The 15,499-nt window shown below is 36.0% G+C and overlaps 1 protein-coding gene across 2 annotated transcripts; it reads right to left on the bottom strand.

The window, feature by feature from the left end:
* Nucleotides 1-952: 952 nt before the first annotated feature.
* LOC121428905 (dual specificity protein phosphatase 12-like) lies at nt 953-9,280 on the bottom strand. Of its 2 annotated transcripts, none has more exons than XM_041625786.1 (8): nt 9,159-9,280; nt 8,323-8,614; nt 6,084-6,197; nt 5,464-5,582; nt 4,592-4,691; nt 3,607-3,802; nt 2,700-2,748; nt 953-1,737 (listed from the first exon to the last, which is right to left on the bottom strand). In XM_041625786.1, the coding sequence occupies exons 2-8, from the start codon at nt 8,592-8,594 to the stop codon at nt 1,652-1,654; spliced, it is 936 nt and encodes a 311-aa protein (XP_041481720.1). In that variant the 5' UTR covers nt 8,595-8,614; nt 9,159-9,280; the 3' UTR covers nt 953-1,651. The 2 variants fall into 2 exon arrangements, with proteins under 2 accessions (XP_041481720.1, XP_041481721.1); XM_041625787.1 differs by lacking the exon at nt 9,159-9,280 and adding an exon at nt 9,018-9,116.
* Nucleotides 9,281-15,499: the final 6,219 nt, after the last annotated feature.

Raw genomic sequence — 15,499 nt, 5'->3', positions numbered from 1 at the left:
TTGCAACATTGCGCCTGTTATGAACAAATACATTGTGAAAATTCGATCAAAAATCATATTGGTGCAATACCAACAGCTTCACGATTGTATTGAATCATTACTTTTCTTGAATCAAGAAGTTTTCACCTCCTTTACATGGTTTAAAAAACCTTGATCACGAAAAATTGCACACTGATATTTATATTGCAATACAATATATTCACACATAATCATTTATGACACGGGGTGAAATGATAACAATAAATTTAAAACTTCAAGACTACATTTACAGCATTACTAATTTTGCTTGGAATACCATATCCATGCTAGCCCAGCACAACAAAAAGTACCGTTATCACCTTTGCTCTTCATATGTGCAAGGAAAAGCATATCTTTATCGAGCGCTATTTTACAATTTTGTGATACAAACCACCTTTCAAACTACAGTTAAGCCTGCTAAAGTTGACCATGTATATCAAAAGTATAATAATAAATTGGAAATTTACAGACCAATAATAATTATACTTGCTCATATAGCATGTAACAATTACTTTATCAAAAGTCTCTCAGTGCTCTACAGTAATGCATCATAAATTACCCTGGCTTTAGCAGAGCAGCTGTTGCGCGCGCCGCGTTTCAAGGAAAAAATTCCTGCCAGGTACCCATTTACCTCACCTGGGTTGAGTGCAGCACATTGTGGATCAATTTCTTGGTGAAGGAAATTACGTCATGGCTGGGATTTGAACCGACGGCCCTCTGTTTCAAAGTCTGGAGACTAATCACTGGGCAACAACACTCCACCAAAATCATGCAAAGCGTGCATTATTTATGCTCAATTCTGCCTAAATTAAAACAGATCCTTGTGGTCCCAAGAGATTCATCTCAGGCAGATTCACTAGTAGAGTCCCTGGGGCACCACTCTCATTGATGAGTGCATACCAGGCGCAACCATGGGGTTTCGAAAAGCACGCTTAACAAGTATTTTGGAAACAAAACGGTACCTTTGACAAGTATTCCCTAAATTGACCCCCTAGACAAGTACAGTGATATTATGATTGTTATGTCACAGACGTGATCACGGACGTCGACTTTACCTATACTTACATTGGGTTTAGTACAGCCCCACCTCCCACACCTTGCTCAAATCAGACCCTAAACACATAGTTTATAAAGCATTTTAGTCCTTTTTTACCCTCGCAAATTCGACCGTTAAAAACGTAGCTTTCCTACCTTTTTTTTTCAGTATTTTAGTGTTTTGACATCCTTATTTAATACATTACATATGTAACGTGCCCAATCTTGAAAAAGAGATCCTTTTTACGCACTTCTTTGGTCGCGCCTGGTATCCACTCATCAACGAAAGTGCCCCCCCCCCCTTTCCCAGTGGGACGAGTACTTTTTTACTTGTGTATTCGCAGTATTAGACAAATCACACAGGACAGAGTCACCTAACCATTGAGGGGGGATTCCCTTGCATTCCTGTGTGCATTTGGATAATAGAAAGATCCAGATAAGCGAGGTCGGACTTTATATTTTCATTCGCGCCACATGAAAAAGCGGAGCACATTCTACCAACAGCTGGTGCAGATCAAGCATGGAGGTCGCGACCCATCACCGTCGCATCATCGTGTTTCGCCCTCTGAAGGCAGAATTGGCGGAAACTGAGAAGGCTTCACGGGACAGGAACCATATGATCTACTCTGTTGAGATGGATCTGGAAAGCAGGCGTCATCCACACACCACAGGAACATTGTGCACCTGAATGTGAGAGACAAACCAGTCATCAAATACTGTCAGCGAAAGGTCAATATTTTCAGTATCGAGAGATTCCTTCCGTTACATTTTCATTGAACATACTCGCATAGAGGTGAATCTACTCACTGGGACAAAAGAAACTTGTTATACTTTGGAGAAATTCAATTTAGATGAGGTATATAAATAACAGTGTAAACTGGTTTAAAATATTGCCTATGCTTCAGGGGAATATTTGAATAACGGAATGTTGACTTATAAAATGCATGTTTACCAGAGCATATTCATTATTTTGTTTTTCTTTCATATATTTAATAAGGGGCAGTGGAATAACAGTGGGAGTATTTGCTAAGAATTGATAAAAATTGCTTTTCAGGATACTGATTTAGGAACCTTTTAACGGACTTAGACAAGAGTATTTGAATAGGATAATTTTGGGGAAAATTTCATAACTGCTCTAAATAAAAGTATTTCAAAGTTAAAAAAATTATTTATAAAAAACACAACAAATCCTTGGTAAAAGCAGAGATCAGTCCCCCCCCCCCTCCCTCCATAACATTACTCCTCACAAATGAACATGGGGCTGATTCCCACAAATATTGCATTGATTGTGAGTTATGTACTGACTGGGTTTACCCCTTAAATTGTCAGTGAACGGGGCAGCTAGAGGGCACTGGGTTCCGCATGATGATGGGCTGATGGATGGGTTGGGGTGAATGAAGCAGATGTGAAATTATTATTCTTACATTGTACTTGTCCATGGTTCTTGTGTAGTATTTAAATAAATTTCTATAAAATAAAATTTTTACATTGTAAAAGAGAACTGTTGCTCGGCTAGTGCCATGAGCGTCTACTGACGGTGTGTGCGCTCTACAAATATACACTATTATTATTGTGTATGATCATTGTTAAAACAACCACACAATCGATCATTCAGCTTTATGTAGCAGTCCCTGGCTGCGACTTACCTGACCAATTGAACGAGCCTAATCTTGAATCACACTTTGGGCAAGATATCTATGGAAACAAAATGTAATATTTGCATTACAACATATCAAATAAAGGTGCCTTTAGCCAACAAAATCACTATAGAAAAATACAACCCCAAACAATATTCAACAAAATCATGAGACACATGTATTTAGAGCAGTGAGAAATTGATCAGAAACTGTTTTCAAGGCATATGAAAGTTACAATATTGCTATCACATGATACTTTAAAGATAAATTCCAGTTCCGGTAACAATCTCAAAATGACTTTTTACAGAATCTAATATAATGACCACCCAAGTGTCTCTTTGTATGAATAAAAAATATGTGCTGAAGGATTCTGGAAGAAATTGTGTAATTGCTGAGAAATAAGCAAAATAAGCGCGGATTCCTTCACTTCCGTCGGGTCTTTATTCCAGCAATAATAATACACTGTCCCACTTGTGCCTATCTGTGTTGGTGATCTTCATTGTGAACATTTTTCCGCGTAGATTTCAAGATTTCACAAAGTTCAGTTTATGTAACAGTATCAGATCTAGATCCTCGATGATATACTGACAATTAAGCCTGGTTTTACAGACTTTCCTATGAAATCAGTGTTTACTGCAACTACTGGCATTTCTCTTCAACACATCAGAAAGACATCTATAAGTGCCTTACAGACATTCATTACTCTACTAATAATTTCTTAGGTTAGAATTAAAAACTTGAAACATGACCACAAAGCACAAATACTCCAAGAGAGCTTTTACTTGCCCAGTTACCCCCTCTCTTTTGACAACTCACCAAATACTCTACATGTATCACAGATCAGGAAGTGAAGGTCACCTTGGGGTCTATGCAATACATGTCCTAACTGGAAAGAGGCCTGTTTCAATGCTCTTACCTTTCCTTCAAGAACATTCATAAGGAATGACTCCATCCATGAGACGGGTTCAACAAAGACTGATGTGCATCGTATCGACCCTTGCTCCCCACTGCTGAACTTTGACCTCTGACCTTTGTCTTTATGCCAGCCGAAGTTCCCAAGACCTTTGGTGTTCTCATGACCGATGACACTGGACTGACAAAACAACGCTCTCCTGGGAAAAATTTAAGAAGGAAATTAATATTAATGGCTAAGTCCATAACAATAATTTTTTTATGTACCAATAAGACGGTTATTATCCCGTATTCATTGAATATTTGATATAAGAATATCACTTTTTTGCATTTATTTATCACAATTGCTATGTACCATTAAGACGGTTATTATCCCGTATTCATTGAATATTTGATATAAGAATATCACTTTTTTGCATTTATTTATCACAATTGCTACTTCAAATTAAATTTCTATATCATCCAACTGTTTCATCCAATACTCATGTAGTCCAATATCCCATTATCCAATTTTATCTCAAACCAATTTGCATAACATCCACTTGGTTTAATTGCCACTTTAGCACATACAAAAATGAAATTTCCTTTTAATTTCAGATTACCCCACATCAACTTGCCTTATTCAGTGAATGGACTTACCCTCCTCAACCTATTCATTGTGTTTAGATGAACTAGATCCAAAGGGTGAGAGTGTACCCAAAATTTAAAAAAAATAACAAGTTCACTTTCAGCCAATCAAATTGTTTTTACAAGTGTTCATGAAACAGGACCTAGTTTTAATACTAGGTCCTGTTTCATAAACACTTGTAAAAACAATTTGCATAACAAATTTAGTATCAGCCAATCAGATTGAAAGATTTCAGTAGTTTTTAACCGTTATTGTAAATTTGGTATTATAATAAGTTTTGTGAAACAGGCCCAAGATATTACAAGTTTGTTATAATAGCAATTTTTATGAAATAGCCCCCTGGACCAACAACTCTATTTACCTGCACTTTCGACATTTGTATAGCGCATTATCCCGAGAAGCACCAGGTGCTGATCTGGCAGGATCTGATGCTATTAGATCCTTGGGGATTTCTTCTCTGGCTGTAGGGGCACATAAATAAGATGATACGGTTGCTCTTTGCAGTAGTAATGGCAAAAAGTAGTAATGGGCGATATTACAATATTAACAAAGTTTTATGATATAAAATAAAAATATTTAATATTCGATAATGGTTTTATGATTATGTTGATATAGTGTGGTCATACAATATTACCAAAATATTGTTGATTATGAAAGTTCATCACTATCAATTGACCACAAATGCTGCTCTGTATTGCTTTGAACCAACTCAAAACTTCACAAATTGGCATCCAAAATATACTTCCCGCTTTAGGTGGCCAAGCACTGATGACATCCTTACTTCTAATTTTCATGTCCCTCTTTCTGCTATAACGGGATTGCAGCTGTAATGTAACAGGCTGTAATAATTTTCAGACTCTGCGATATATGGTATTATCAGGTACATATTGCTGGCAATAATCAACTAACATGGAGATCAACTATCGACAAGCACTACTCTGCAAACATACATTACTCAGATATTTGGTTTCCATTTGCAAGTTATAAAATATTCATCGAGCACAAACAATGTGAAATGTAATCACAAATATGGTAGATTGGCAATTGAAATCTTTTTTTCTTTTCCTTTTCTTATTTGTCCTGAAGCACCATGAGCATCTAGTTGAATTGGAAAGTGTGCTGTAGAAAATTCATATAACTTATCATTATCTTAAGAATTATATAATTGAACATTATGCAACTACCGGTACTTTGGTAAAACCCTTGTACATCCTTAAAATATGCAATACTTACAATGGATATCCTCTGCTAAGTGTGATAGTCGATGTTGTTTAAATTGGGAGTTTGCAGGGTCACACTGACAGCCCATGGCTTCGAACAGTTTCAACTGCTCCATGAATCCAGTATTCGGGCTGCGACAAGATGTGAAAATATATATTGTCATGATGACCAACATCAAAACAGTACCAGATCAAGCAAAGGTGAGCATGGAAATCAATCATTAGTTGAGAAATATCATATCATTCATGGATATATAAAAGATATTAAAATTATAAAGTTACAATTTTTTAAGTGCAAAATATGAATTTACTAAATATTGTTTTGTTTGGTATAAAGAGACAAGGGTTTAAATACAATGTCATGATTAAATTTCATTCAAAACTGTTTCACTTTATTTTCTCTCTCTTTGCTTACATCTATTTTCTTTCAACCAATCTAACCAACTATCATAATTCTACCAGTCTTCCTTCCACCTCCTTTTACAGCCCCTCCACCCACCCTTCGCTTCCCTCTCTCTTCTCTCACCTCTCCCTCCCTTCCCCCATCCCCTACCTTCCCCCCCCCCTTCTTTCAACCCAGTCCCTTATTTTCTCCTCTTTTTCACCCCCACCCTCCAATCCCTGAAATCTTACCATGTTTGTGGGCGTATTTCTACAACCTTCTTCAGGGCTGTCATAAGAGGGCACTTCTCCTTGTACATGATATAGGCAATGACCGCTGAGGAGCTCCTCGAGACCCCCATTGCACTGGTGACAAAGAAATACAGCAGGGGGTCAAATTATATTAGTGATATACAAGTACTGTAATACGACATTCAATGTACTTTCACAAATGTCTGAGCAAATTTCTGATGCGGCTTTAAAGATAAATTCCAGTTCTGGTAACGATCTCAAAATGACTTTTTACAGAATCTAATATAATGACCACCCAAGTGTCTGTTTGTATGAATAAAAAATATGTGCCAAAGGATTCTGGAAGAAATTGTGTAATTGCTGAGAAATAAGCAAAATAAGCGCGGATTCTGTCACTTCCGTTGGGTCTTTATTCCAACAATAATAATACACTGTCCCACGTGTGCCTATCTTTGTTGGTGATCTTCAGTGTGAACATTTTTCAGCGTAGATTTCAAGATTTCACAAGGTTCAGTTTATGTAACTTTACCGCATCTAGATCCTCGATGATATCCTGGTTTTACAGACTTTCTCATGAAATCAGTGTTTACTGCAACTACTGGCATTTCTCTTTAAGCAGGAATACCACTCAGCACTTTTCACCTAGTCTGCAGGCACAGACCTTTGGATTTTGCAATTTGAATAGTGCATAATGCAGAGTCTGAAGTAATGAGACTATTCACTATGTACTGTAGCTACCTCTATGACATGGCCAGTGAGTTTCACATCAAGTCTTAAAGCTTGTGTATAGTTTTGGTAAATCCACCAAAATGCACCTATCACTATTCCAATTCATTGCTAGCTAATATCAATGGATATGCCCTATAACAGTTATGATGTGGAGGATATGAAATGAAAACGTGTTTTACAGGATAAATTTTGCGATTTTACATGGAAATTTAACTTGATCGGGTCACCCGATCAAATTAAAATATCTGTGTGTTTTTGTCTTTCAATTAACTCTTCATGCGTTCACCTGTAAACCCCCTGTGTGTTGCATTATTTTAGGGTTTCATTCACATTCGTGCCATTAGTCACAGACTCATAACAATAAACCTGGCCATGGTATTGTTTGTGAGGAGGGTTTTATTGATTTTATCCTCTCCTTTTTCAATGAACTTCCTGGCTGTGATCAGGATGTATTGATTTTTGGGGAAAACTCAACGATTCTGTAATTTGTAAACTGCGATAATCCGTCGAACGCTAAACTAATGTCGCACGCGCGATCGGTATGTAGCTAGGCATGTTCCGGGGCATGCAATTGTTCGAAAAACAATGGGACAGGGGACGTCTATGGGAAATGTGTGGTTGTGCAAAAATGCGAACGAAACACGCCTACGGATGTGCAATAATGCGAACGTAACGCATGAAGAGTTAAATCCTATTCCAAATCATGGAATGGGCCGAAACTTTTAAGATATGTTCTTTGTCTGTAATTTTTGGATATCTAATCACTAAATTTATAAGATAAGTGCTTGAATGCCCATTTTTTTTAATTTAAAACAAGCATCGCCGAGAGAGGGCGCTATATATCCAAGATTTAAATATTTGAAATTTTCTCAGAGAAGTGCAGTTGGAAAAATATCTAACGGTCTCTACGCTTCAGTAAGACTGTCATATTAGATGATATTCGATTATCAATCACATTATTGACCCTTTACCAAAGCTATACACAGGCTTTAACTCTAGACATGGTATAATTGGCTAGAATGTCAAATATGAGTCTGTGCTTGCAGGTGAAATAGTCTTCTTTCTTATTACTGTAATAAGCATGAACAAATGACCCCTCCCATTGTTTTTATTCACTCGTTCTTGGTCTATCAATTCAGTCATTTGCCATTGCCATTTGGTCTACACTACAACTGGTCTAATACTAACTAATTCTCATTTAGTCTGATGCCCAGTTGGACCAATTTTCCACTTCATCTACGAAATAGATTGTGGTTCATAAACAATACAGTTAACCATGTAGACTAATTGGTGTTAGACCAAGCGGGTATTAGATCAAATGGGTAAGAACTGGATTTTGGGCAAAATTGTAAATGGGCTAAAAGGCAGCAAGACCTTATGGTAAATAAATGAACTGAATGTAGACGAACTGAGATTAGACCATGTGGGATGTGACCAAACAGAAGAAAACAATGCAGGTGTAGACCAAGTGGCAATTTACCACAGAAGACGGCCAACGTCGGTTTCTTACCAATGGACAAGCACACCGCCCTCTTTGGCAGGGTCAAGCCCATCGTCCAGAAAAGCCAGGATGCCCTCTACATGTTGTAGAAAATCTTCACCCGGCTGATCTCGGATGTTGACTCGTACATGTTTGATCGCATCAGATGGTACCGTGATGGGTACGTTTATTAAGCTTAGAACATGGCTGATCTTCTTATCATGAAGGAAGTTCAGAGACTCGGCTGCTTGCATGTCACCAAGCCATAGACGTGGAATGATCTCATCTGCACAACTAGGCATGTTGACAGTTATTCATCAATCTGAAACAAAAAAGGTGTCAGAGATTGACGGTCAAATATGGCGGCCTATATTTCAATTTTTATTTAATACATGAATTATAATACAAATAATTATATATAATCACGTATTAAATTGTAGTATTTGTTAAATAATAATTTCTATCTATAAATTGTTCTTTAAAACGGCATATTGTAACATCGCTAATCGAAGGTACGTCATGACGAAGGCGGTTCAAGGGTCAGGCCTACGATATTGTATTTGCTTTGTCAACAAACGAATCAAGGGATCTACACGAGAACGGTCTAATAAAAAACCTCCCATTTTTACCATTTATAGTGAAAAAATTTGTATCCCTTTATATGCATTAGGTGTATGAAGGTTCATAGATAGATAAAAATCATGGATAGTGTTGATCTAACTTACACCAACTTAAATATATGGGACACATGTTGAGTTGACTCCGTCCATGCCATGATTGCGATCGGCAAAGAGAATCCACGCCCTCCCCCCCCCAAAAAAAAAAAAATACACTAGTATCAAAAGAAAGAAAAGATTACAAATCACCTCTCATCCACTAGAATATCCAGCTCTTTTGATTTTTCTAGAGTTCGAAGTTGAGCTGATCGCAATGAAAATTTTCCATTGAAAACATAGGTTTGTCGCCCTCTAGTGTTACTCAAATTGATTGATTGATTTTATTCGTCAAGAATATCACAGGAGATTACAATGAATTTGCAGAATACCTTGACAGGAAAGCCCATGAAAGCCAAAGGCTTATTTCCAATGGGGTCATACTGATCGATCACAGTCGGCTAGCTGCCTTAAAGTTGTGTTTATACACTGTTCAATCGAAAGTCCTAAACTGGTTAATTTTGAATGGCCACATCAGGATGTCAAATTGTGCGGGAGCGGGGAGCACCGCTCCCAGGAAGCAACAGAAGAAATTGAGGAAATTGTGCCTTCATGAGAAAAAATAAAAATGGGAAAAAGGAGAAGAAAAAAAGAAGAGGAAAAAGAAGGAGAGGAAGAGGAAAAGAAAGAAAAGAGGAAGGCAAGAAAGGGGAAGAGGAGGAGGAGGAAAAAAGAAGAAAAGAGAAAACTTAGAAAAAAGTGCCATATTTTCATTCATTTAGTTACATCTAGACTAGCTTGCAAAACGTAGCAGAGTAATTCAGTAATACTGAGCACACTTAATCTGGATTTTTTATACATATTTTACCTTGCACTTGCACAGTGCCAGTGAGACTAAGAAAAAAGTGCCATATTTTCATTCATTTAGTTACGTCTAGACTAGCTTGCAAAACGTAGCAGAGTAATTCAGTAATACTGAGCACACTTATTCTGGATTTTTTATACATATTTTACCTTGCACTTGCACAGTGCCAGTGAGGTGAGGACAGGTCTGAGTGAGGAAATTGAGTATAGGCGCAAAACAATGTTATTTATCTATTAATTGATACTTGAGATTCTGATATATATATCCGATATTATGTATCATGTAATAATAAGCATAAGCTAGTTTATATGACATGTACAAAATGTATCATGTAAGCTGGAGAAGCACAACCGACCTGACAGGCAAATGTACCCAGAAACAGTCAATGAAGCAGTTTTTGTGGCTTGGAATGGGCCAGAAGTGCATTACTGTGATAATGTTGTGAGAAAAGCCTTGGATAGACACTTCGGAAAAAGCTGGCACTTTGTCAGGTCTCACCCTGTGAAACTTTATAGAGTATCAGAAGCTGTTGATCACATCCAGACTCAACATCCAAAGTTCCCCATGATGTGTTAGCAGGCCTGATGTGCTAGTTACCGCCTACATGATATAACACGCACTGTAAGTTCCTAAGGACCATGTAAACTTTACCAGTGCAAAATAAGTATTCTTAGTCTGTAAGTTGTAACAACACAGAAGTTGTATGATGTTAGAGATAAGCATTAGCAAGCACTACACAATAATATATACGATTACAACTGTACAAAATTGCAAGGTCTATTTAAGCATAAAGCAGTACAGAATAAATACTGTAAGTTTGTATCAGTAAGAAGTCCTAACATCCAGGCTGGAAAGGTGTATTGTACCTCTAGGTCTAAACGACCCAACTCCATCATTAAACTAATAGTTTCTGATTGGGAATGGATCTTTCATCCATTTAGATGCTCAATTATATGCACTACCTGTAACAGTACAAAGCCAAAGTGAGTACTGAAAGTCTATACATAAGTTATCAAGTATTATTGGGGTGACTTTGTAACAGTACAACCATGTGAATATGTAACTCATGTTGTATCTTCCTTCACAATGCGCAAAAATGTAGACATTTCAGAATAATGTTGATTATGAAAATCAACCACAAGTGGTTGTTTTTTACCAGCTGATTGAGGAAACTTTGAGCTTCAAAACTTGCTCCTGAGGAAGAAAAAATAATTTGACGCCCTGGGCCACATCCATGACAGTTTCATTATTTAAAAAAGAGTTAATACATGGTCATCAAGTTAATTTCACACTCCTAAACATCTCAATTTGCGTTCAGATTATTCAAGGCCGGAAATCCCGTTAAATCCTAATTGTAATCAATATCATCACTGATCGATCACAGTCGGCTAGCTGCTTTAAAAAAAGAGTTAATACATGGTCATCAAGTTAATTTCACACTCCTAAACATCTCAATTTGCGTTCAGATTATTCAAGGGAAATCCCGTTAAATCCTAAAATGATTCTTATAATCAAAGCAGAAAAATTTGAGAAAATATTGGTGAAGGCTTTGATGGAAATCAGACACAGAACAAATATAGTTGTGAAATTTAGCTGATCGCAATGAAAATTTTCCATTGAAAACATAGTTTTGTCGCCCTCTAGTGTTACTCAAATTGATTGATTGATTTTATTCGTCAAGAATATCACAGGAGATTACAATGAATTTGCAGAATACCTTGACAGGATAGCCCATGAAAGCCAAAGGCTTATTTCCAATGGGGTCATACTGATCGATCACAGTCGGCTAGCTGCCTTAAAGTTGTGTTTATACACTGTTCAATCGACAGTCCTAAACTGGTTAATTTTGAATGGCCACATCCATGACAGTTTCATTATTTGAAAAAGAGTTAATACATGGTCATCAAGTTAATTTCACACTCCTAAACATCTCAATTTGCGTTCAGATTATTCAAGGGAAATCCCGTTAAATCCTAATTGTAATCAATATCATCACTGATCGATCACAGTCGGCTAGCTGCCTTAAAGTTGTGTTTATACACTGTTCAATCGACAGTCCTAAACTGGTTAATTTTGAATGGCCACATCCATGACAGTTTCATTATTAAAAAAAAGAGTTAATACATGGTCATCAAGTTAATTTCACACTCCTAAACATCTCAATTTGCGTTCAGATTATTCAAGGGAAATCCCGTTAAATCCTAAGATGATTCTTATAATCAAAGCAGAAAAATTTGAGAAAATATTGGTGAAGGCTTTGAGCGAAATCAGACACAGAACAAATATAGTTGTGAAATTTTGAATGTTCTGATTGGTGACGTCATACCCCGGTCTGCTCCAAATGATTGTATCATGTAATACAAATTTCTTATAAAATGAATCCAATGATATATTTTTGTGAAAAATTGTATTTTCAAAATCTATATAAGTAGGCATATCACACGACGTTTGGCTGCCGCGTCTGTGACGTCTAAGAATAAAGGACAAGTCCACTTCAACAAAAAGTTGATTTGAATAAAAAGAGAAAAATACAAAAAGCATAACACTGAAAATTTCATCAAATTCAGATGTAAAATAAGAAAGTTATGACATTTCAAATAAAATTTTGCTTATTTATTTCACAAAACAGTTATATGTACATTGTGGTCGGTATCTAAATGAGGAGACTAATATCATCCACTCACTACATTTCTTTTGTATTTTATCTTATGAAATGTGAAATATTCTAAATATATTCTCATTGTCAAGTGAAACAACGATTAATTCCTCCCTGAACTTGTTGGCCAGAATTCACTGGTTTTGAAAACCCACGGTTGGGTCCATGGTTTATGCAGATTTCCTGTATAAATTGCGCTTCATTTAGCGCGTATCTGGCGCGTGTATAAAAAATGCCCAATTCCGATGCGCGCGTTTGTCATAGTGCGCCAAATTGACGCCTGTTACCGTGGTTAGATAAGCTATTTTATTCATGAGTCCACCTTTTTAGAGTGGACTCATGAATAAAACAGCGTATCTAACCATGGTAACAGGAGTCAAGTTGACGCACTGTATATATATATATATATGTGTGTGTGTGTGTGTGTGTGTGTGTGTGCGTGTGTGGGTGTGTGTGAGTGTGTGTGTGTGTAAAGCTTTTTGAACAATGACAAGCCGCCATGCCTCAGCTGGATCAAAGCTATTGCTTTGATACAGTACACGTATGAGAGAAGAACTACAAATGTGTAGGGCTTTACATGTACAACAGCTTTTTGGCAACTCTTTTTTATTTAAATATTGTAAAGAAATGGATGAAGAGAACAATGGTAGGCGTAGCTTAAATCAAGGTTCCCCAGAGCTACTTACTTTCCTTACTGTCTTTACAATATTTAAATAAAAAAGAGTTGTCAAAAGCTGCTGTACATGTAAAGTTTTACACACACACACACACAGACACACACACACACACATATATATATATATATATATATATATATATAATCAAACTAAATGAAGAATAGTCAAAGAATGCTCAAATATTTGAAGCATTCTTTGACTATATATATATCATTCACTGATCTTACTCTGTCAAATTGAGTTACAATCAATATGTCAAAATGATTTGAAAGTCACCTTCTTCTATCAAATAGACACGAAAGACAAAAAAGGTATACGTATCAAGATGTAAAACTGATCTGATCGGTTTCTGGAACCTTTGAAAAAATTGTGCTTTTCGTATTATATATTACTGTCAGGATTATTTGTCATGTTTATTGCCCGTAACTTGCCATTTCTTTTATATAGTTTTGTCACACGTTTTTGTCAGGATCAAGCTTCCCCTCCCTATAGAACTTTTTTTTTCTTATATATCTTCACTAACTCTGATAACTCCCTTTCCTTACTGTCTTCTTTCCACGTCTTTCTCGATCTTGACAATGTAATTTTAGTAGTTTTAATTATATCATAAGATCAATGGTGTACAGTAACAATGATATAATGATTATCTATTTTGCACACTTGAACATTGTTTTGCAAAATGTAATCAATGAAATGTATACTTGTTTTGTTTTTTACTTTTTAACTTATTTCTACCTTTTTTTGTTTATATATGGGTGTGGGGGGTATGCGTGGCGTGTATGTGTGAAAATGGGGATATCCCTACCCCGGTAAGCGGCACGGCAATTAAAAGACAATTATCCCAAATCATGTATTTCGTTGCAGATCACGGTTTCTACATTGACAAATATATGAATACAAAGCGTACAGAAAATATTTTTACAATGGAATTAGTGCGATTATTGAAATATATCAGCAGACAGGCGCATTATATTCATCTAATTCCCATTTGTATTTCATAACGAAGTCCATGCATATATATATTGTTTTGCCCATACCGATTCTTTCAAACAAAACATGCAGCTTTTTTTTTGTTGGGTAAACAGATACAAAATATTGTGAAAGATTTACCATGCATTGCCTAATCAATATATTTCATTTATTGGTTTCCGTTTCGCAATGTTGTACATGATAAAGTGATTTTACAAAACATAGTATCGTAATAACAAGATAATATATTTGATGAGCACAACCGAAGAAATCAAGCTTGCTCAGATGATTTGTTTTTTATTTAGAATAAAACGGGGGGGGGGGCTTACCTAAAAAGCAAAACGTGTATGAAAGGCAGGCCCCTAAACTTAATTTCGTTACATAATTGACATCATACAAAAAAAATATTTCGTATCGGTAATGTGATAATTGTCTATACATGTACACTTTGCAAAACAAACATTATCTCACAAATGCGTAAAAAAAATAAATATTAATAGCAATACAATAAGAGAGGGAGGAGTGAGGTGCGAATACTACGAGAAGGCGAGCAGCAGGAGCAGGTACTTTCGCGAGTTACATTTGAAAGAAAAGACCAAATATATATAATATACGCATATATATTCATATACAAATACATGAAACACAATATTAGACCTCATTTTTTGTGGCACATTTTTACCTAAGAAAATACTCCCAATTCCACTTAATTCATAGTCAATTAAGCTTTTAAGGGGGTGAAATGACCAATAACATAGTGTGGTCTCTCATTGATTGTGCATTCTAATAACAGATAACTATTGATATTACATAGAATGACATGTAATCGTATTTGTACAGAGACACTAAAATGTTCTTGAGAGAAAAGTACTTGTTTTGTGATTTGTCAACACTAATATTTGCGACATGAATGTATTAATTAGCATTTTATCATTCAAATATATGCCTTTACAAAAAGTTGAGTTGAATACAAAGAGAAAAAAATCCAACAAGCATAACATTGTAAAGTCCATCAAAACTTGATGTAAAATAAGAAAGTTATGGCATTTCAAAGTTTTGCATAAACTCACAAAACACTGTCGCACATCCTGGACGGTATGCAAATGAGGAGACTGATGACATCATCATCATCATTATTTCTTTTGTAATTTATTGTAAGAAATATGAATATTCTAATTTTCTCCTAATTGTCAAGTAAAACAATGATAAATTCCTCCATTAACATGGGAAATTAGCATTGTTAATATGGTTCAGTCAAGTTGGTCCTTATTGTCAAATCTGTTAAAAATGAAATATTGTATAATTCAAAAAAAAAAGAAAAGAAAAAGCGAGTGAGGGAGATTATTGACAGTGTCTCATTTGCATGTCACTGAGTTGTGCATATCAC

The sequence above is a fragment of the Lytechinus variegatus genome, chromosome 15 (assembly GCF_018143015.1).
Source record: "Lytechinus variegatus isolate NC3 chromosome 15, Lvar_3.0, whole genome shotgun sequence".
NCBI classification, from domain to species: Eukaryota; Metazoa; Echinodermata; class Echinoidea; order Temnopleuroida; family Toxopneustidae; genus Lytechinus; species Lytechinus variegatus.
This window is presented reverse-complemented; position numbering and strand designations above follow the sequence as displayed.